Genomic DNA, 23,789 nt, shown 5'->3' with positions numbered 1-23,789 from the left:
TCCTTTGTGTTATAAGGATTAATATTATGTACATTTACATTGAGTAGATCTAAATCCCAGGGGAGCTTAATTACAAATTAATTACTAATATTAGCAATTAGTCTACCTATATTTTACCTTTATTGAAAGAAAATAATAAAAATAAAAGGCAAAAGTGGCACAGAGGAATTATAATTACCCAAAAGCACAGTATTTAGAATTCATTGGGATGCTGGATCTCAGGACAGAGCATTACACAGTGGACATGGCAATTACCATGTTTCTCCTGAAAATAAGAAAGATTATGGGAAGTCAAATCAGGTTATTCTAATTAAGTCAGAATTTTATTATTAACATTATTTCAAATGAAGGTAAATGTCTATTATAGAACATTTCTTTCAAATACCTAGCATGCTTGAGTTTCTCCTCAGCCCTCTCCACTGAGCAGACATCTAGATTTGATAAGGGAGTGAATTGAAGAAACTAGTTCACTGAAAGCACCAGAGTAAATTAATGATTAATTTTTAATGGAAAGAACAGGAATATACTAAGACAACATAAAGATGGGAGACAGGTTCATTATAGGCAAAAAAGAGCATGTAGGAAAAGCAGAACAGGTCAGACTAACAGCCTTATGGTCAGGACAGAGTGACATCAGGACAGGCTTTATGGTTAGTGCAGAGTGACATCATCAAGGAGTGCCTTATGGTCACATAAGAGTGACATCATCAGGGTGTGCTTTATGATCAGGTCAAGCAGTATTGTAGTCAGGTGAAAGACTGCAGCAAAGGGGAAGAGATGTTAACTAAGAGAAGGATCTGGCCATGTGCTCCTGCACTTGCATCATGAAAACCTCAAGTATGTATTATATACCCCTCAGAAAGGGCCACAGATCATTTCTATGTTAGATAGGAAAATAAGACCCTTGAAATATTTATAAATTTTAACTTAAAGCTTTAAAAAAAAAGTCTAGTGGGTCAAATCAAGGGCTATTATTTTTCTTTCCTATATCATTGGTAAATTTGCATAGATGTTTTAATTTTGAAATATGGTTAAAATATATATGACTATTTTCTGTTGAGATGTACTTGAACATCACAATAAAGGTTTGAGATCTATTTGGCCACAAATTTATACTGGATAGTTAAAAGACCTTAAATATAATTAACTTCCGGGCACCATATAGTGTATCAGGAAACAATGAGAGAAAAATGAGGGATGAATTTCAGAAGTTACTCTGATGTTTACGGTAGCTGTAAATCATCTTCAAAAGAAGGGTTTGGAGTTTTATTATTGGGAAGACACTTTGCACCAGGCTACACAAAGCACTGCGGGCTTTGAGGGGAAGAAGACTACAGAGCCAGTGTCTTTGTTGGACCTGAACACCCAGCTGCAATTCTCTGGAATAAACTCTGTAAGAAACGGCAAGTGCCAAGCATGCCCCTCTAGCAGAGACTGAGGGAATAATTGCTCCACTGCCTAGTTTTTGCAGCATGAAACAGTCATCCTAGGCTGGCACTATCTTTTCTTTGTTGTGGCCTGTAGATCATTATATTAAATAAAAGCGTGTGGTGGCTCTGTGCTGAAAATAGAGAAACGAGTTGATTACACAAAGCTCGTCTGAGTAGACAAGCCATGCCTTCCTCTCCAGTCTCGCAGCGTCTGGGTCTCATTTGGAGGGATTCGGATTTACACAGGTAACTCAAGCAGGGTAAGAAAAGCCAAGAGTCATGTGTACGTACCAGAGAGCTGATTGGACTGTTTGGTCAGTCGTCTGCTACTTCTACACAGATGGATTTTGATTCTTATCTTTCAATCTGGATATAGTCAGTGAGGATATATCCTGCTACTATTTGGTATTTTAGACAATGTGATTTGTAACTCTTATTAAATAGAATGAGAATATAGATATGTATGCAATTTGTATGGTAGAGCATACCTTGCTGATAGGCTTTAGAAGACAATGCAAATAGAAAATATTCATCTGCTTTACTGAATAACATGTACTTAAGTGCCAGATAACTTATTTCTTTAAGCTTCTAATTGGCCTTTCTCAACAGCCAGATTATATTCCATATGAAACCCAAAGCTAATTGAAAACTTGTAACAATAAATCTGTTTGTGTCATAAACTTTTTAGGCTCTGTCTTTAGAGGGGGAAGGGGGGAGGGTGGAGGGGAGAATGGCAGGTAAGAAATCTCAAATTAAAGTCTCAGACTTGGCAGTCTCTCCACATTTGGTATATTGGCCTTTTTGTTCTTGTTATTTTACCTTCAAAGAGATGCATGTCATAAAAAATAGGGCAGGAGACTCCAGCATCCATGGTGTTCACTAAGCTTGCTTTTCAACATGATCTAACCCAGGTTTCAGACTGTCCTAAGTCACTTCTCCCTGTGGTGAAAAACCTGGGCTCTCCTCCCTCACTGTTGGTCAGAAACCCTTTCAAGCGACTGTCGACTGTCGGAGCCTTAAATGTACCACGCTGCCCTGACCTGGTGATCCCCGAGCCCCTCTGTCAGGCCTCTCTTCGCCTGCGTTCTGTCTTTTGCCCACAGTGCCATGAGTGAAGTGACCTCTGTGGCTCTTGGTTTCCTTTGGTTGCTTTTGTGAATGTCAAAGCACAAAAATAAGTGGAGAAAACCTCTACTTAGATTTTGTTTGAATTTCATTAGATTTGCCCACATATATGAAAGGACAATTGATTATTGTTGTCCATGGAACATTTATTTTTCTTGAGCCTGTCTGTTTTCAAATTAGAAAAAAAAACTTTCCAAAAATTTTATGGCATCAGATATGGGGTGTGAGGAATCCATTCAGAATCATATATCAACAACAAACTGAAACCACTAAGCAGGCTCCATCACCCCGTAATTCTTACCAGGCAGTATCTCCCTACTGAAAGCACGTCACAGCTAGACACTCTACATTGGACTGGGGCTCATATTCACTGCACTACAAGAAAGTGTCTAAGAATTGCAGAGGATTAAGAATATATGTTTTGAACATTAATTTTACGTGCTGTTCAATCAAGAGTTTTAGACGTCTGACCATTTATTCCCAACCGGAGGAATACCAGCCCATTCTCCCTGCCCTGGGCTTCTGCAGACACAGCTTCAGAGGTCTTATTGTCAAAATGCATGTATGAGTTCCACAAGTCATTCCACTTGCTCTTATCTTATCTTAAATTAAGTCTGTATTCTGAGGCTGAGGTCCTGTACTGAATACCACTTTCTATCTGAACATTTTAGACACGTCAAAGGGAATTATATTCCTGATATTTTAAAAAATATATATAAGTAAACTAACATTATTTTTAAAGTGCCAACTAATTCATCTTAAATTCTTACTAAAGCTACATATTATTAACAAATTCGATCACACCTTAAAATTCACAGTGTTCTCTGACATGTTGATAGTCTCTATTCTAAAATTGAATGAGTCTGTCTGCGGAGAGTGGTCCTAAGATACTGCTAGGTAGGAGAGTCACACACACAGCACATGTGATAAAGACTTGGTTCTTTAACAACCCCCCCCCAAGATTGAATCATATCCACTTAGGAGCAGACAGATGAGTTTAAAATTTTTTACTGCTAAAATTTGCTATCCAATTGCTTTAAAAGCTGAAGGATTATTTCCTTCACCAATTGTCATAGATTTTGGCTTTTAACTTGCATTACATCATCTTATTTTTTCCTTCCTGTTTTCTTTCTCTGCCAAATATAATTCTGATTTAGCAAGTACTTACCTGAGAACAACACTTTAAATAGCCAACTCCTTGGTGTAACTTGGAGAGGGCCACTGTAGCTCTGTTCCTCACTCTGTTTCAATAGTTTCTCAGTAAGTAGTTTCAGTTAAATGAGCATTAGTACCTCAATAAATGTGTATTGTTTAGACACATTCTATGAGGAAAATATTTTAAACGGGACATAAAAATAAAATTTTCAAAATTATTCAATAGGCACCTAATTCTCTTAATTGTTCAAATCTTCAGAATAAGCTGTTTTCTTGAGAAGTATACTTAAAAGCACCACTAAAAACTTCAAAAAATGTAGGTAATATTCATGCCAGAGAGCAGATAATAGTTATGATTACATAAATTAATAATAGGTGTTAGAACACAGGTAAGGGCCAGTGTACATGTGAATGATGTAATGTTTAAAATCTGGTCTCTCATAGTTGAGCAGACATTAGAATCACCAGTGCTCTGATTAACCCCGTGCTGAGCAGAGCTCTTAGTATCTAATGCCACTGCCCTGAGAAGGACCAAAGACTGGATTTCTGGTCTGTTTCCAGCAGCACTGGTGCCCCTGCTCCAAGGGCCACACATTTATACATTGGCTTTACAGAGGCAGCACATTTCTGAGGCAGAGAGTGACCAGAGGTCCCAGGTTAGGTGCTAGTAAAGAACAAGTGGCCAAAGGTACCAGGAGATATCAGTGTTGGTAGTGGTTTTCAGGAGGCTTTAACTGTGGGGTTCAGCTCATCACTATCCGTTTAAGGTGTCCCCCAGAACCCTGGATTTTAACAAAGGTCAGAATGGATGACTGTTCCAGGAATAGGAGGCCGCTGTGCTTTATGGAATGTATTTTGTACATGTCCCCCTATGTCCACACTGAAGAGTATTTTTCATCTTTAGTACCTTAGATAACTGTTTTGAATATCAAATACAAGAAAAATAAATCCAGGAAAGGGGCCAAATGCCAAAATTACACAGAAATTTCTAGAAAGATGTGATTATAGACTTCTTAGTGTATGGCAGTTAGGTGGAGAAGCCATTTCAACTACTTCCTGTGAACTTGAATCAAGTCCAGGAATCAAGTTGATGTAGCCTTTAGAGTAAAACTACACATGTCCACACTTTAAATCCTTATGGATTATTTATGATAATGAATACAGCATAAATGCTATGTAGCTAGCTGTCGTACTGCATTGTTTAAGAATAATGACAAAACAAGTTCTGCATATGTTCAGTACAAAAGTGGTTTTTTGAATATTTCCAGTCAGTCATTAATTACATGTATGGAAGGAAACTCCACCGTTGCTGTGAAGGACCAGTCGTGCCCAGTGACCTTCTTTTGCTGGTGGTGACTACCTAACCTGACATGTTCCTCATTTACCTTGTACTGTTATTAACTTTCTACACTTCATAGCCAAAATCAAGTGTGTATCTGTGTAATGACTATATTGTTTACTCAAATTATGGACTTTCTCAATAAGAGTTTCTTGTATGAAATGTGTCATTTTGAACAACAGTCATTAAAGGTAAAACCATCTCTTAAAAATCTCTGATCAGTTCATGCTCAGGACCTTCTTATTCTTCTTAGCCCATTATAAAGCACCTCCCTAATTCCCACAGTCGTTAACTGTTCCTTGTAAAGACTGTTCCTCCTTCTCCTCTGTTCCCTGTGTTGCTTAGGAAAGAGCCTTCTAGCTTCTAAGAAAACATTTCTTCACAATGATGGATGTTGACGGCCCCTCTATGGGAACCTTGCTTTGCCTTCCTCATTTATTTGTGTTCTGTTAAAAAAAATTTAATAAAAGGAGAGAGAAATGGGAAGGAGACTAACAGATACAGGTTTCAGGTGTCCTACTATGAAGAAACTGTCTCAACATTGTTCATGACAATGTGCAGCCAAGATTGTGTCCATGTCACTTTGGCTGTGGGTGTGATTTCATCTACTCTGGAGAGTTTTTGGAGGAACACGTACATGAGTACGAGTCTGTCATGGATAAGCACTTTGGAGAGTTTGCAGAGGAACACGTACTTTAGTATGATTTAGTCTGTTATGTGATAACATGCATGATCTATTTACCATATAGGAAACCCTCTACTAGAAAATTACCTCTGTATTAACCACCCACTTAACTGGAGAGTACTATTTTGAGTTCTTTATTTAAATCATTATTATCTTTAAGCATGTAAGACCGTGTCTATCCTAAATACTTATTATATTTTTGGGGGAAAATATCGAGATTAAAACCTAAAATATCCAGGATTCTAGTCCTACATGCACCATTTAGTATCTCAACACTCTGTGCCTAGATTACACATCTATAAATAGATCTGGCATTTATGCACATTTTAAGTTGCAACCAAATGTTACAGATGATATATGCACACTTTTAACATGTGAAGCTCTGTGTGACTCGGCCGTTATTTACCTGTGTTCTTGACTAAAGGACACACGCCAACCATGCTTCTCAGCGAAGCCTTCCTAGCCAAGGTTTAGAAAAGTGTCTGAGTGCTGGTGTTGCATAATCTCAGCATCGCTGTCCAGTCACAACCTAGCAACAGGCAGTTCTGTGGTAGAGTGCTTGCCTACGTGCAAGAGCTCCCAGGTTCAATCCTCAACACTACTACAGCTAATCAACTGACATGACACTGCTACTCTAAAGCAAAGAAATGAAAACCCTTAGCCATTGTTTGGTGCAATAAATTCTAAGCAATTGTTCTAAGAAATACTTTGTTCAAACAAAATCCAGTGTAGAAACCCAGTGTGTGGAACAGACGGAGGCAGAGAAAGCAGAGTTCTATGGAACTTGATGCATTTTCTGCGTCTTCTCTTGTCCTTCTGGAGTCATGTAAGCACTGTTCTTGAGGCTCACTGGTGAGGTGAGGATTGATGTTAACAAGACAGGGACAGCATCATGCCCAAAAGTTGCTGTTAAACAAGTATACCACATTGTTTACGAAGATGTCCATGGAAATAGTGCCAACACTAGAACTGTTGTCTTTTGAAGAATTCAAGTTTTTATTTTCCTGATAAATGCACCTTGAAATATGACATTTTATGATCACATGTAAAATGGCATTAGTGTGGTATAGAAAAGCTCTATGGGTTCAAAATGGGAGGAGAATGAATGAGGCAGGCTGTAAGATCATCAAGTGGTTGTAGAAGGGATTCAACATCAAATAAAGTTAGCCTGTAACTTACCTGTGGAGAGCTGAATTTCTTCATGACACAGCTGTGAGACAAACACTATTAACAACAGAAACAATAATTCTGTGGCATCTCTTGCTGACTCCAATAGAACATGTTAGTGCTACTACTCTTTCTCCAGATTGCTTTAAGTGCTGTTAAGCTTTTTTTTTTAAATCATGAAGATATTTTAGTAGAATCGATAATTTAAAAAAAAAATGAACTTGTTCAGTAGCCTGAATATTGTGATTTAGAATGGAGTATATTAGAAATTATTAACAAGACTGTGTTCATGTAACAGAATAAAGGAAGCATTCAGATGAATACCAATATAAATCACATTTTAACTTAAAAGTAATTGTAAATATTTGTGATGCAAGTTTAAAAGAAAAGCAAGATTTCTGGTGAGCTAAAATTTTGTGCTCTGTTGTCCCTTAAGTGGTTCTCCAGAGAGTCATTTATCTCCTAATAAGACAGTTTTAAATTTTTCTAAGGCTTGCTTTCAACTAACCTTTTAGCTTAGAGTCATAAGAAGAATCCATTTCTAACATAGAAAAATAACCTCTAAAAGTTAAACCATTGAAAATTAAATAGGACAGCATAGCTGTGGTCTTACTTCATCTCTCTCATTTTGACATGGCATATCTCTATGTTTAAATTTAAGGAGATGAAAGGCTGCAGTGCTTAGATACTCCTCTATATAACAGGAGCTGATAATTCACAATCTGTTAATAATATTATAACTCATACATAATACTCCCTAAATTATTTTTTCTTTTAACCATAATAGTTGACTAACTTCTATTTGGAAAACTATACCAGGAAAAAGAGCCGGACCAACTCAGAGATTACAGTTTAAAACAGGATAAGCTAACTTATTTCTTCTCTGCCAACATTTCAGACCCACAGTTTACGCCTGTCAGACCAGCACAGGAAATCACATCTGTGGAGAGGGATAGTCAGCATCACCTTGATTGAGGGTCGAGACCTCAAAGCAATGGATTCCAATGGGTTGAGTGACCCATACGTGAAGTTCCGGCTTGGCCATCAGAAGTACAAGAGCAAGGTACGTCTCCATCCATCGGTGCTGCTGACCCTGTTGGGAGGAACATGTCTGAAAGCAGCCTGGGGGCCAGGCGGCCTGGAGTGACCCACTCTGCTCTTCTCCCTCAGTGTCTTCATCTAGTACACAGAACCCTTGCTCTCTGCACCTTTGTGAGATTTAAGAGAAAACAAAACAAAACAATAATACCCCAGAAAGAGCAATACATAGCCACAGAAAAGACCAAGGGTGTTGAGATGGACCAGCTCTGATACATGCATGATTTTGCATATAGTCAAAGTCTCTCAAATTACTCTGAGTCATGTTATACAATCTGACTTTGACCAATAGAAACCAATTTTTAAATTTAACCAATTTTTAAAAATTGTTTTGCACTTTATTTAATCATATCATAACTTTTAAATTTTATATTATAGTTATATAAAATGTATTACAATTACAATTCACTTCTCTTCTTTCTCCCCTCTCACTCCTCCTAAAACATTCATTCTTCCTAAATTGACCCTCACCTACCATGTGTTCATGATTGCAATGTCCATGTCATATCTAGGACATTTAAAAGTTTTTAGGAAACAAAGAGACAAACCCTGCTGTTGTCACGAGGCATGAACAGTAGCAATACAGAAATAGAGCTAAAACAATACATGCCTAAGCAAGTTATTGAAGCGATTAAATAAATGTATAATAGGCATAAAAAGGGCTTAGAGTACTGCTGTGATCTTAAGTACCCAGTAAGTGCTAAAAACAGAAGGAGGAAGATTAGTGGCATTAGTAATATTTGTACAGTAACAATTTTTCTTAGTAGTAATATATTAAGTAATAGTAGGAGCACGTTATTTATGAAGCTAATGATAATGACAAAGACTTACTGTCCAGGACTATATCTTGTTATGTGTAATTTTAGTAGCTTTCACTCTTTCTAGCTAGCATTTACAGACAGCTTAAGATGAGTGCTCCATCCATCCTGAATTACATAAAGATCACATTCTATTTTTGTAAAAAAAATTCTTGCCTTTAGTGGACTCATCTGCATAGATATTTTTTGGCTCAACATCCTGTCTAGTTTCCTTCTAGCACAGAAAGTCTTCATCAGTACTTAATTCAAAGTATACAGCACTGACTCATTAACAGGCAGTAGGTGTTGTTCTCAGGCTGTTTGGTAACCTGACCGAGGCCCACATGGAAATTGTAGATATAACGACTATTCCCAAAGATAGGTATCTATGGCCACTTCTGTTTTTCTTAACACAATTTGCATGTTTTACTAGGCTTAGTTTTATAATTCTCCTCTGTAGATATGAAATAGGAACCCCACTATAGACACATGTCTCTCTTTGATCTTTCTGTCCATGATATATTGCAGATTAATTTCAGATTATGAACTTTAAAGTTGTGATTCATTTGCATTACCTTGCATACGCATACATCATTGCTTTCAAATTCTTCACATCGAAAGATCTGTCTGCCATCCATTAAAGAGAGGAAAGGCCACTACATTTGACCTTTTAAAAACAAGAATGACAAAGAAACAAATATGAATTCAGCCTGACCAAATGCTAAATGGAATTTATAGCACATTAATACTGGAAACTTAGTTTACTGGCTTACTAGGTGTCTTCTCTAAATTCTTGAAATCACAAAATTGCAGTCTAGATGTCCTGTTGTTTATGCAACATGAAGATCACACACATGTGTGCCATTTCCCTGTACGTGAAGTGGAATAGCACAGCGATATTAAATGTTAAAGGCATAGTGTGCTGAGCGGCCCCAAATCTACTTCCTTCCACTCCCACACAGCCCACCACCTGCTTTTCATGCACTTTAGACATCCATGTACATGAGGAAGAAGTGGAAACGGGAACTCTGAGAATTTTCATTTTCTTTTATTACAAGATAACTGACTATGTGTACTTCCTTCAGACAGAAACTGTGCTGAATAAATGTCGGTATCCAAATGAGTTATTTCATGGATAGCTTACCTCTTCTTTATACTTCATATTTTGTGTATGTTGTGTAAGATAGTTAAGGGCTTACTTCTAATTTATCTGGACATGCCCATAACAACAAAGCAACAAAGATGGTTGACTGACTGACATGCATGTGCACCCCAGAAGTTTCAGTTGAATGAACTATGGTCCCTAACAAGACTTTCTGCTTTGTCTCTAAATGATGCTTAAATACTACTACTGATAATACAATAACTTTTTTGCTTTCCAGATTATGCCCAAAACTTTGAACCCTCAGTGGAGGGAGCAATTTGATTTCCATCTCTATGAAGAAAGAGGCGGGATCATGGACATCACTGCCTGGGACAAAGATGCTGGAAAGAGAGATGACTTCATTGGAAGGTTTGTGCAAACTGCGGCTTCATTACCTTAGAGATGGCAAGGTTTTGGTGAAAGAATGTTTTCTTTAAATGTGGTTGTTGTCAATGATGTTTACAGTTTCGAAAGAAGGAACCTTCTTTTTTTCTAGAATTCTTTTATTTTTGCTAGGGTGTGGATTCCGTGACAGAAGCCCCAAAGGCTAGCGTGAGATCCCTCCTTCCTCAGCAACTGCAGAGGGCGAGTCAAACGAAGGGCCCGGGTCTCCTTCCCAGCAGATTTCCTTGCAGTGCTGGGCACATAACAGCCTATTTCAAAAACAACCACACCCATAACTATTTTCTAATGCTCCTCAAGATCCGGAAGGTTTTGGAACAAGGGGGAAACATGACAATCACTGGCTACAATCATTGCAGTACCACCTAGAACTGAAAAGTGTAGATTCAAAGAATGACCAGTAGGTGGCAGCTTTGCCTAGTTGATGGACAGGCAATTTCAAACTGATATCAAGAAATTTTCTCCAGATGTCAAAATTGTTGTGCACAAAAGTTATGGGAGTTGAGAAAGAGGAATTTCGTCTGATATGGGACACTTAGAGGAACAAAGAACACATTCAAGGCTGGAAAGTGAACTGCGATAATGTTTGTTCTCTCCAAGCAGATTGTGACCATAAAATGCATTATTTCCTACAACTCCCTCCGAGGATCCTTGACTCTCTTAGGCGTTCATAAATCGGTAGAGTTCCAGAATTTTAAAAAAGGAAAAGCACAAGTGAGGCAGACTCATGCTGACCTGATGACACAGCAGGGGTATCTGAGGATCTGCACTATCCCCCCTGCCCCCGCCCCCTCCCCCTCCCCACGCTGAGGTTATTTGGGTCGACCAGTTGAATGAGAGGAATTGTTTTCTGATTACAAAGCCTATTTTTATATTTTTTGACAGTTACATATGTGCACTGCAGCACAATGTGTGGAAACTTGCGAGCATTAAAAAAGCAGGGTGTGTAGAGAGCTTTGTTGTTTTAAAGAATCTTTCTTCAAAGTTTTTCACAGACATTCCAAGTCACTGAATTTACAATCCAAGGAGAATTCATACATTCCCAGAGTAAAGGAAATTTTAGTCAAAAAGTAAAAGCAGGAATCAAACCCAAATATTACACCCAAATATTACCCAAATAGTATTACACTCTTCATTTTTATTTAAATGATTCTGACAAAACTATTTATAGTTTTCACCTCATGCTTGTAAAATAGAAGATGAAGCTAAGTTTCCATTAACGCCCAATGCCTTACATGTAAGGTGGGCGATACCATGTGGTCTAGGAATTGTAGTGTATACTCCAATCCTTTTGAAAGCTGACATCTGTTGCACTGTGCCCCCTCAGAAAAATACTACTGTCGGAGTTTGCTCAAGGTTCTTTTGTTCGCTTTGGTGTCTCCCAGTAGCTTGTGTCAGTGCGTGTCTGCCAGCCTCAGACTGCAGCGCTCTCCTTGCTGCCACACGAACACTCACTGCTTTTCATAGTTTACAGAACGAGTTCCTGTTGTCGCAATCAGATAACACGCGTGGAGCCTGCTCCTTCACCGATTTCCAGGGCGAGGGGCCTGCGCGCTAGAGGCCACTGGCTCCTGCTCTGGCTGCCGCCTACCGTGGTTCTTCTCTGCCCTCTCCACTTTTATTTCATAATGACAAGCTATTGTTTATGCGTTTCTTTCCTTGGAAAGAATTTCTAACTTTGGATATTGTGAAGCGTCACAGGCCATGCTGTGCAGTCCTTCCTCTTCCTCCCCAGTGGGAAAGAGGGAGAGAAGAGGCCAAGGCCCCTCACCCCACCTTGCTTCTGGGATTGGCCTATTCTGTTGTTGGGGTTTTGGGTTTTTGTTTTTGTTTTTGCTGCTTATTTTCAATGCTGGGCAACATATTTTTGAAAGTATGTTTTATAAAGGAAAACTCAATGGTGGGTCTCGTTTGATCACGGTGAAAGCAAGGCTGACTCTCAGGAATGGGTTCAAACCTGACGTGGGGAAGCATAACAATCTGAGCGGTGAAAACTGTGTCCCCTTCTCACCGGAGTCCACCAGGCCAGGCTTCTGCAGCCCCAAGCCAGGCAGCGCACTGGCCACCTCCCCTCGCCCAGCAGCAGAGCAGGAACTAGCTGATGGCTTCCATACCTTGAAACATTTTTCACCTGACTCCCAAGATACCGTATTACCTCCTGCTCTGAATACTGCTTTGCATTTTCTGTCCTTATCCTTTTCCAACCACAGTTCTAAAGCAAATGCTCCGAATCCGCCCCCCCCCCCCCAGTGAGGGCATTGTATTGCTTCCTGTCCTTCCTGCACCACCTACTGTCTGAGAACTGCCAAGGTGAGGGCCACTCTACCTTCTTTCAGCCCCAGAGTCTCATAGCCGACTTCCTACTGTTACTATCTGAGTGAGGAAAATGCTGCTTCAGTGCAGACACCCCGTTAACCCGACTCCCAATGCCCGAAATCTCTTCTTTCAAGAGTTTCCTTTGTTCCTTGCTGACACTGAAAATACCAGTCATCTTTTTGTCTTTTTTCCCCCCTCACATTCATCAGACACACCAGCAGTCCAAACTTTCATCCAGGCTGCAGCCCGCTGCATGAAGATCTTCTGTGAGACTCACCTCTTGAAGATTCTATATGTATTCTTGTATCCTCGGGCTGTGAGAGGATCCTTCAGTACATGAATCTTTGGGGACCCTCATCACCCCTGTCACTGTACTTCCAGGTTGACAGCAACCTGCTTCCGCGCCAACCACGACAGCACAGCCCGTTCCACCCTTCTCCTTATCTAACAGTCTTGTTCGATGCAGTAACCAGCATCATCTGAGTTTTTTAATAAGGTTTTATTTCTTTTCGAATATACAGTCTGTTGGACCTGTTCCTGCCTCTTCCTTGGAAGCTGGGGTAACTCCACTATTAGCAATTCTAGTGTAAATCACTTAAGCTCTATGGTTTGAAATCCATTTGCTAAGTTCTTTACTAAGGGACTCCTGACGCTGCCTTGGCTACCTAAGCCTTCAGGTTCTTAGAATCCACTCCTGGGGTCACTTGCAGTGTGCTCAGACAGAGCAGGGTTGTCGGGCTTGGCCCACACCCTGCCTTCTAACCGCTTCCTTTTGCTCCTGGACTTGTATGTGTTTTTTTTTTTTTTTCTTACCAGAGTTTTCCATATCTTCCTTGGTGTTGCTATTATTGCTAGATGTCTTGTAATGGCTCAAAGAGTGGCAGAGACTGCTGCAACTTCAGCAGCATGTGGACTATAAAGAACATTCAAAACTTTTATTTAATATATTTGAATGCATGCTATGTGATGCAGGTTTATGCTTGTGCATAAGACACAGCACACACATCAAACTCAGAGGCCAAGACTGTGGGATCTCCTCTCTTCCATCTTCCATGTGTCCCAGGGGTTGAAATTGGGTCCCTAAGTGCACAGCAAGAACCTTTACTTATTGTGCCACCTCTCCAGGCCCAAGAGGAAAAAAAGAAACACAAATAAAATAATTTAACTACTCTCTTCAGAGGTCTTCAGTTGTTTCCCATGAATGATCTGTGGGGAAACAAAGTCCCTCTATGAACTACAGTGCTCTGTGTGATGTGGTCCTATACCTGCGCACTGAAATCCTTCCTCTTCTACCCTCCCATCAGAACGGGCACTAGACTGCTCCCAAAGTACACCAGATGTTTCCTCATCTGTGAGCCCCTTTCTTCAAGTCACCTGCCTGCCTTGCTTTTGCACTGTCATAGGTCTGGTAAACTGTTTTCCTAATCGTCCCTTTCTCCTAATCTGCTAATGTTGTATAGACATAGCCACCATACTGTGCATCTTCCTTATTCTATTTGATCGTCCACTTCACTGTACCACAATGCAAACTACATGGCAGGAGGAATATTTGAATGTGCGTTTACTGTGCAGAAAGTGTGTGGCATATATGCTCAGCAAAAATTCTTTAATTTGATTACAAGCAATTAAAGCTTGATTTAATATCGGAAAGTATGAATGTTCATTCTTTAAATAAAGAATGATTTGATGCCCACTGTAACTACATTGTCACTATGAACATGACTTGGTAAAAGGCAAAAATTCCAAATACAATTGTGAAAAGAGGTATTTGTATTATACAAAAGAGAAAATTCACTGGTAAGGTCATGTCTTGCAAGTGCTCGTACTTAAAATGCTAATCTCTGTGGGCAGTGGCACATGTCCTTAATCCCAGCACTTGGGAGGCAGAGGCAGGCGGAGTTTGAGGCCAGCCTGGTCTACAGAGTGAGTTCCAGGAGAGCCAGGGCTACACAGAGAAACCGTGTCTCAAAAAAAAAATAAATAAATAAAAAATTGAAAAAAAATAAAATGCTAAGCTAATAGATTTAGAAGAAAAACTAGTTGATACATTTATCAAGATACTTTTACTACAACATTTTAATTAACATATAAAATTGTACATATTTTAGGGTATTATGTGATGTTTTAAGGTGCAGTGTTTAAATTAACATAAGCATTTCTAATCCTCATGTACGGATAGTTGATAGAAACATTCACTATCTTTCATGTAGCATTATAAATGTAGACACACCTGTTGTATGAAATATTAAGTTGTAAGCCACACTGTCGCTGGCAAGGCACCAGTGGGCAGGCCAGCCCGCTCTCAGCCCGGCAGTCTCTCTGACTCAAGGCTCCGAAATCTCTCCACCTGTCTGGATAAAGCCCATGGCAGGCTGCTGCCACACACCCCCTGCTGCCGAATTCCTGTGACTGGCTGGGGTGCCCTGCCACCGTGCATTTCTCTGGAACCCAGTTAATTCACTGCATAAAGGAAAACACCACACAGTCTTAGTTTGGAATCAACAGGTAACACAATCGCTGGGTGCAGAAACTAGTATTCTAATTTTGTAAGCTATTCTAGGTTAAATCCTGTAGTGGCAGATCTATCACTTAGACTGCCTCAGTCCAAAAGGAAGTAACTTTCTCCTGCTTCCTCTCTTCCTCTCTCCAACCCCAAAGTCCAGCCTACTAGCCCAGTGATTGGTCCCTTGAAATCTTTATTCATCAGGGGAAGGTTCTACCACACACATCCAATAGTGTTACCACACTATTGTACCACAGCACACCAGAACTCACACCATCCTCTATCAGCTGAGCCTTATACTGACCAGTCAGCGTTTCCTCATCACTCCATCTCTCTGTTCCTCCAAGCCTCTTGAACCTCTACTCCTCTAATCTATTTACAGCTTTTGTGCAGTCGGCTGTTTTAGATGCCATGTCAGTGAGACCATGGCACTAACTACTGTTTTCTGTGTGGATTAGTTTACTCAGTGTATTGGCTTCCTGTTGTATCTGTGTAGCCATAAATGATAGATTCCATGCTTCTTGACTTTTTGGAAAATTCTAGTATTAAAAAACAGAATTTTGTTATTTTAGGAAAAATAATATTCTACTGTAAGTATGTATTATATGTTGCTTATCCATGAGTGTATAGGTACGTTTAGGGTCTACTAAATGAAGGCTATATGAAACACCACATTAAACATGACAGTAAAGTATCTGAGTATGTATTTATTTTCTCTCAATGCTTTTGTGATTTGACGTCTTCTGCTAAAGTCTTTACTCTATTTTGCAATGGTTGGTACATGGGAAAGACCATGGTCTGATTTCTGCATGTGAATATCCAGTTTTCCTGAGACGATTCCTTGAAGAGTCTGCCTATGCAGTGCTCCATATTTCTAGCACATTTGCTGAACATCTTTGCTTATGGATATCTTGCTGTAGGGCTCTAGGCTCTGAATTCTAGTCCATTTGTCTAAATTTCATTAATTGGTATATTGGAAGTCAGGTAGTGTGAGTTTGACTGTTTGTTTGATTAAGAATGTTAGCTATTCGTGGAATGTTGTTCATACTCTCATAGAAACTATATTGCATCTGGAGATCACTTTGAGTAGCATGGAAATTTTAACAATATGGAGTATTTCAATGCAATCAAATGAACACATCTTCCATGCTTTTATTCTAAATTGGTTCACTTTATTCTCAAGTATTTTACTCTTACAGCTAATTGGTTTGTTTTCTTTCTATTCTTTCAGGAATTTTGCTTTTGATCAATAGCATTAGTACCAATATTTATCCATTGATTTTGGATCTTGCAGTTTTGAAAAAAATGTTTTATTGCTGTAATAGGTTTTGGTGGGCTTTGGAGCTTTGAGATATTCTATAAATAAGATCATATTATATTCAAATAGTAACAACTTGCCTTCATTTCTTCCTTTTGCCTGATTGTTCTGGCTCAGATATTCAGCACAATAGTTGAATAAAAACTGAAAAGCTAGCATTTATGGATTCTACAGAGATGCCTCCAAGTATATCATCATTAAACATGATAAGACGTATGGGCTAGATGTTGGTTTCTTCTTGACATTATTCATCATTGTGATATGTGGGAGTTTACACATTTTGTTGTTTTTGTTTACATAGAAGTACATTCACCAAGAACAGAGATTAGTAATGACAATGATGAACATTTTAAAGTTTGTAGCCATATTATCTGCAGCTCAACATGATGGCACAGAAGGAAAGTGTGTGTCGTGCCAGTTCTGCTGATACAAAGAGCAAAGCCAAAGTTAGTTCAGAGGCTTCTCAACAATTATGCTGGTGGAATAACTGATCCTGGTACACATCCAACTCTCCTGACTCTAAAGCTCACATTCCGTTTACCACAGTGTGTATTCAGCATTTTTTCTGGAAGTCTTCAACTCCTCAATAAAATAAGTAGTTAGTAAACCAATTTAGATGATGGTCATCATATTGCAAGTTTGAACAACAAATCTTACCTGTTGTTGAACTATAGATTTCAGGTGAAGTTGAACTAATGTCATTTGTTAACTTTCCAATCACCTGCATTTTGGCAGACAAGACAGACTTCTACCTTTATGGTAATCAGATAATAAATCCTCATAATTGTTGACTTTCATGCAGAGCATTAATCTGAACAAATTGGTTGCTGACAGCTGAAGTAAATCACCAAGAACGAGGCCTGTCAGAGAGCAAGTTGCTTTTATGAACATGAAGAATAAGTAAATGGTATAGCATAGAAGTTTACTCAATTGTAGTTATCTGTGATCCAATTTGGCAAGGTTTATGGTATTATTTATCAGTGTGTAAAATATCTATATATCTTTAAAGTGGCATTGGTTTGGGGAGATGTGCATTTTTACATAATCGAGTTGTTAGTTATTCACTGAATGTTTCAGGATGTTGGTGTTGGTACTCCCCAGTTCAACAGAGTTGCCAGTGTAAGCTTGAGTGGAAAATCGAAGTTTAAGAAAAGTTTAATTAAATAATATATGACACAAAACTTACTTTAGATTGGCGAGTTCTAAGCAAAGAATGAGTTTCCCGATTACACAGCATGAAACAATGCTAGAATTTTGGCAAGGATAAAATTGGAATATGAGGTGAACATGTATGTCTTGGTGTAGCATGGCAAAGGGGAAATCAGCCTTTGACCTTGAAGCGTAAGATCAATGTATTTGCATATTCAACACAAACTGATCCTGGTATGGGGCATTTATTTGTGACAGCAAAACTACAATGACCCCGGCTTCCTGTACAAATGAGGCAGGGAAAACCATACTGCATTGTTAGCAGGAAAGCACAGAGATAGAGACACAGAACATTGTAAACTAATTATTTTGTTTTATTAAATCATTGTATGTTTACTGATTTACTGACTGAGGATTTACGTACTTAAATATTTCCTTAAGATGACAGATAACATTTAAATTAATTTTAATTTTTGGTTGAAGAGTTATTGTTTTGTTCAGAAAGTTTCGAATTTGTGCTCATTTCAACATTTCCTAAATAATGGGCAAAGTTTCCAAGATCATTTCTTGGTAACACATATTGAATCAATATATATGTATTGATTCTATATGCCAATTCAGTAATTTACCTTCAAGGACATGAATAAGGAAGCTTTTAAGTTTAAAGAAGTGTGTTCTAATAGGAAAATCTCCCAATACAGCCGAATCCTTGTAACTTTGGACAGCAGAAATTCAGCCATGTTATTTCTTATTTAATGTCGGCAATAGAAATAACTCGAAAACACATCAGTTGTTCCATGCTGAATTTTTTCCATTGTAAACACTCCAAAGAAGTGTGATCTATACTGATTCATACTAGATAAATTTGTAGTATTTTATGGACTTTTGGTTATAGTAATATAAAGCAGATCTGATATAGTCAGACTTTTTTAAAGCTTTGTATAACATTATATGACCTTTGGTATAATTGGGTTTTTTAAAAAAGAGTGCAAAATTGTTGTTGTTGTTGTTGTTATTGTTGTTGTTGTGGTGGTGGTGGTTGTTGTTCATATACATTTCACCCATACTAATGAAAATCCAAGAGACTTCTTTTCCATTTCTGGAGGTTCATTTTAAAACATCTTACTAATCAGGGTGGCTTCAAAATATCAAGCCAGTACTTCGGGGTATACTCTACACTTTGAAATTCATTGATAAAGGAGTTGATATGTTTCTTTTTATATTGGATATTTTCTTTATTTACATTTCAAATAATATCCCCTTTCCCGGTCCTCCCCCTGCTTCTATGAGAGTGTTCCCTCACTCACCCACTCCCACCTCCCCTCCCTCTCATTCTCCTACACTGGGGCAACAAGCCTTCACAGGACGAAGGGCCTCTTCTCAAATTGATGCCCAACAGGGCCATCCTCTGCCACATATGCAGCTGGAGCCATGGGTTCCTCCATGTGTACTCTTTGGTTGATGGTTTAGTCCCTGGGAGATCTGGGGGGAGGGGGGGCGGTTCTGGTTAGTTGATATTGTTGTTCCTCCTATAGGGTTGCAACCCCTTCAGCTCCTTCAGTCCTTTCTCTAACTACTCCACTAGGGACCCTATGCTCAGACCAATGGTTGGCTGTGAGCATCCACCTCTGTATTTGTCAGGTTCTGGAAGATCCTCTCAGGAGACAGCTATATCAGGCTCCTGTCAGCATGCACTTCTTAGCATAACAATATCTGGGTTTGGTGACTGTATATGGGATGGATCCCTAGGTGGGGCAGTCTCTGGATGGCCTTTTCTTCAGTCTCTGCTCCACACTTTGTCTCCATATTTCCTCCCATGAGTATTTTGTTCCCCCTTTTAAGAGGGACCCAAGTATCCACACTTTGGTCTTCCTTCTTCTTGAGCTTCATGTGGTCAGTGAATTGTATCTTGGGTATTCCGAGCTTTTGGGCTAATATCCACTTATCAGCAAGTACATAGCTTGTGTGTTCTTTTGTTATTGGGTTACCTCCTCCGGATAATATTTTTTAGTTCTATCCATTTTCCTTAGAATTTCATGAAACCATTGTTTTTAATAGCTGAGTAGTACTCCATTGTGTAAATATACCACATTTTCTGTATCCATTCCTCTGTTGAAGGACATCTGGGTTCTTTTCAGCTTTTGGCTATTATAAATAAGGCTGCTATGAACATAGATGGAACACATGTCCTTGTTATATGTTGGAGCATCTTCTAGGTATATGCCCAGGAGGGATATAGATGGGTCCTCAGGTAATTTGTCTAATTTTCTAAGGAACTGCCTGACTGATTTCCAGAGTGGTTGTACCAGCTTGCAATCTGTACCGGCTGGTTTTGTGTGTTAACTTGACACAGGCTGGTGTTACCACAGAGAAAGGAGCTTCAGTTGGGGAAATGCCTCCATGAGATCCAGCTGTGGGGCATTTTCTCAATTAGTGATCAATTGGGGAGGGACCCTTGTGGATGGTACCACCTCTGGGCTGGTGTTCTTGGGTTCTATAAGAGAGCAGGCTGAGCAAGCCATGGGAAGCAAGCCAGTAAGAAAAATCCCTCCATGGCCTCTGCATCAGCTCCTGCTTCCTGACCTGCTTGAGTTCCAGTCTTGACCTCTTTTGGTGATAAACAGCAATGTGGAAGTGTAAGCTGAATAAACTCTTTCCTCCCCAACTTGCTTCTTGGTCATGATGTTTGTGCAGGAATAGAAACCCTGACTAAGACACAATTCCACCAACAATGGAGGAGTGCATCTCTTTCTCCACATCCTAGCCAGCATCTGCTGTCACCTGAGTTTTGATCCTAGCCATTCTAACTGGTGTGAGGTGGAATCTCAAGGTTGTTTTGATATACATTTCCATGAGGACTAAGGATGTTGGACATTTCTTTAGGTGCTTGTCGGCCATTCCTCAGTTGAAAATTCTTTATCTCTGTACCCCATTTTTAATAAGGTTATTTGAGTCTCTAGAGCATAACTTCTTGAGTTCTTTGTATATATTGGATATTAGCCCTCTATCAAATGTAAGATTAGATCTTTTCCCAGTTTGTTGGTTGCCCTTTTGTCCTTTTGACAGTGTCCTTTGCCTTACAGAAGCTTGGCAATTTTATGAGGGCCCACGTGTGCATTGTTAATCTTAGAGCGTAAGCCATCAGTCTTCTATTCAGGAAAATTTCCCCTGTGACCGTGTGTTCGAGGCTTTTCCCCACTTTCTGTTCTATTAGTTTCAGTGTATCTGGTTTTATGTAGAGGTCCTTGATCCAGTTGAACTTGAGCTTTGTACAAGAAGATAAGAATGGATCCATGTGCATTCTTCTACAAGCTGACCACCAGTTGAACCAGTAGCATTTGTTGAAAATGCTGTCTCTTTTCCACTGGATGGTTTTAGTTTCTTTGTCAAAGATTAAGTGACTATAGGTGTGTGCATTCATTTCTGGGTCTTCAATTCTATCCCATAGATCTTCCGGCCTGTCTCTGTACCAATACCATGCAGTTTTTATCACTATTGCTCTGTAATACATCTAAAGGTCAGAGATGGTGATTTCCCTAGAAGTTCTTTTATTGTTGAGAATAAATTTCACTATCCTGGAGTGTTTATTCCAAATGAATTTTCAAATTGCTCTTTCTAACACTATGAAGAATTGAGTTGGAATTTTGATAAGGATTGCACTCAATGTGTAGATTGTTTTCAGCAAGATAGCTATTTTTACTATATTAATCGTACCAATCCATGAGAGATCTTTCCATCTTCTGAGATCTTTTTGGATTTCTTTCTTCAGATACTTAAACTTCTTGTCATACAGATCTTTCACTTGCTTGGTTAGAGTCACAACAAGGTATTTTATATTATTTGTGGGTATTATGAATGGTGTTGGTTCCCTAATTTCTTTCTCAGTCTATTTATCCTGCCTATCCTTTGGTTGTCTAATTACTCTAGCTAGAATGCAAGTACTATATCAAATAGATGCAGAGACAGTAAGTAGCCTCGTCTAGTCCCTGATTTTTATTGGAATTGCTTCAAGGTTCTCTCCATTTAGTTTGATGTTGGCTACTGGTTTGCTGTATATCGTAAATATACATATATTTTAGTACATATTTTACTATGTTTAGGTATGGGCCTTGAATGCCTGATTTTTTCAAGACTTTTACCGTGAAAGTGTGTTGGATTTTGTCAAATGCTTTTTCTGCATCTAATAAGATGATCTTGTGGGGTTTTTTCCTTTGAGTTTGTTTATATAGTGGATTACATTTATGGATTTTTGTATGTTGAAACATCCTTGCATCCCAGGAATGAAGTTTCCTTGATCATGATGAATGATTGTTTTTATGTTTTTGGATTCAGTTTGCAAGAATTTTATTGAGTATTTTTGCATCTACATTCATTAGGGAAATTAGTCTGAAGTTCTCTTTCTTTGTTGGGTCTTTGTGTGGTTTACATATAATAAGCATAAGTGTGGCTTCGTAGAATGAATTGGATACTGTACCTTCTGTTTCTATTTTGTGGAAGAGTTTGAAGAGTATTGGTTTTACATCTTCAAAGGTCTGATGGAATTCTGTATTAAATCCTGAGCTTTTTTATTTTTATTTTTTTTTTTTTTTTGATTGGGAGACTTTTAATGACTGTTGCTATTTCTTTAGGGGCTATGGGACTGTAAAATGGCTTATCTGATCCCAATTTAAGTTTGGCATCTAGGATCTGTCTAGAAAATTGTCCATTTCATCCAGATTTTTCAGTTTTGTTGAATATAGGCTTTTGTAGTAGGATCTAGTGATTTTTTTTAATTTCTTCAGTTTCTGTCGTTATGTCTCCCTTTTCTTTTCTGATTTGGTTAATTTGGATACTGTCTCTGTGCTCTCTGATTAGTCTGGCTTAGGGTTTATCTATCTTGTTGATTTTCTCAAAGAACCAGCTCCTGGTTTGATTGATTCTTTGTATAGTTTTTTTTTCCTATGTTGTTGATTTCAGCCCTGAGTTTGATTATTTCCTGCCATCTATTTCACTTGGGTGTACTTACTTGTTTTTGTTCTAAAGCTTTCAGATGTGCTGTCAAGCTGCTAGTGTATGTTCTTTCCAGTTTCTTTTTGGAGGCACTTAGAGCTATGAGTTTTCCTCTTAATACTGCTTTCATTGTGTCCCAGACATTTTGGTATGATATGCCTTCATTTTCATTAAATTCTAAAAAGTCTTTAAATTCTTTCTCTACTTCTTTCTTGACAAAGTTATCATTGAGTAGAGAATTGCTTGGCTACCATGGAATGGGACTATGGCAATCTTCTTGTATTTGTTGAGGCTTGTCTTGTGACCAATTATATGGTCAATTTGGGGGAAGGTACCATGAGGTGTTGAGAAGAATGTATATTCTTTTGTTTTAGGATGAAATGTTCTATAGATATCTGTTAAATCCATTTGGTCCATAACTTCTATTAGTTTCACTGTGTCTCTGTTTAGTTTTTCTTTCCAAAATCTGTTCATTGCTGAGATTGGGCTGTTGAAATCTCCCACTATTATTGTGTGAGGTACAATGTGTGCTTTGAGCTTTAGTATGAATTTATGAATACTCTTTTATGAATGCTCTTGCATTTGTAGTATAGATGTTCAGAACTGAGAGTTCATCTTGATAGATTTTTCCTTTGATGAGTATGAAGTGTGCTTTCTTATATTTTTTGATGACTTTTGGTTGAAAGCCGATTTTATTCAATATTAGAATGGCTATTCCAACTTGATTCTTGGGACCATTTTCTTGGAAAATTGTTTTCCAGCCTTTTACTCTGAGGTAGTGTCTGTCTTTGACACTGAGGTGCGTTTCCTATGTGCAGCAAAATGCTGGGTCCTTTTTACATAGCCTGTTAGTCTATTTCTTTTTGTTGAGGAATTGTGTCCACTAAGTTATGAGTTATTAAGTAAAAATTACTGTTTCTTCCTGTTATTTTTGTTGTTAGAGGTGAAATTATGTTTGTGTGGCTATCTTCTTTGAGTTTGTTGAAAGAAAATTAATTTTTTAATTTTTTCTATGGTTTACTTTTCCTCCTTGTGTTGGAGTTTTCTATCTATTATCCTTTGTAGGGCCATATTTGTAGAAAGATATTGTGCAGATTTGTTTTTTGTCTTGAAATAATTTTGTTTCTCCATTTATGGTAATTGAGAGTTTTGCTGGGTATATTAGCCTGGGC

General features: G+C 38.5%; 1 protein-coding gene across 7 annotated transcripts in view; it reads left to right on the top strand.

Annotated features, from left to right (window-relative positions):
- Window positions 1–23,789, top strand: part of Mctp1 (multiple C2 and transmembrane domain containing 1) — a 658,641-nt gene that overhangs the window by 427,460 nt on the left and 207,392 nt on the right. For all 7 annotated transcript variants that reach the window (XM_052159581.1, XM_052159579.1, XM_052159580.1 and 4 more), the window contains 2 exons: window positions 7,800–7,964; window positions 10,179–10,309. In XM_052159581.1, coding sequence (XP_052015541.1) covers window positions 7,800–7,964; window positions 10,179–10,309 — 296 coding nt within the window. The remainder of the gene's footprint in view (window positions 1–7,799; window positions 7,965–10,178; window positions 10,310–23,789) is intronic.

This window comes from Apodemus sylvaticus, chromosome 16, assembly GCF_947179515.1.
Source record: "Apodemus sylvaticus chromosome 16, mApoSyl1.1, whole genome shotgun sequence".
Taxonomy (NCBI): Eukaryota; Metazoa; Chordata; class Mammalia; order Rodentia; family Muridae; genus Apodemus; species Apodemus sylvaticus.
Note: the sequence above shows the minus strand (reverse complement) of the source record. Positions and strands in the feature narration are given on the sequence as shown.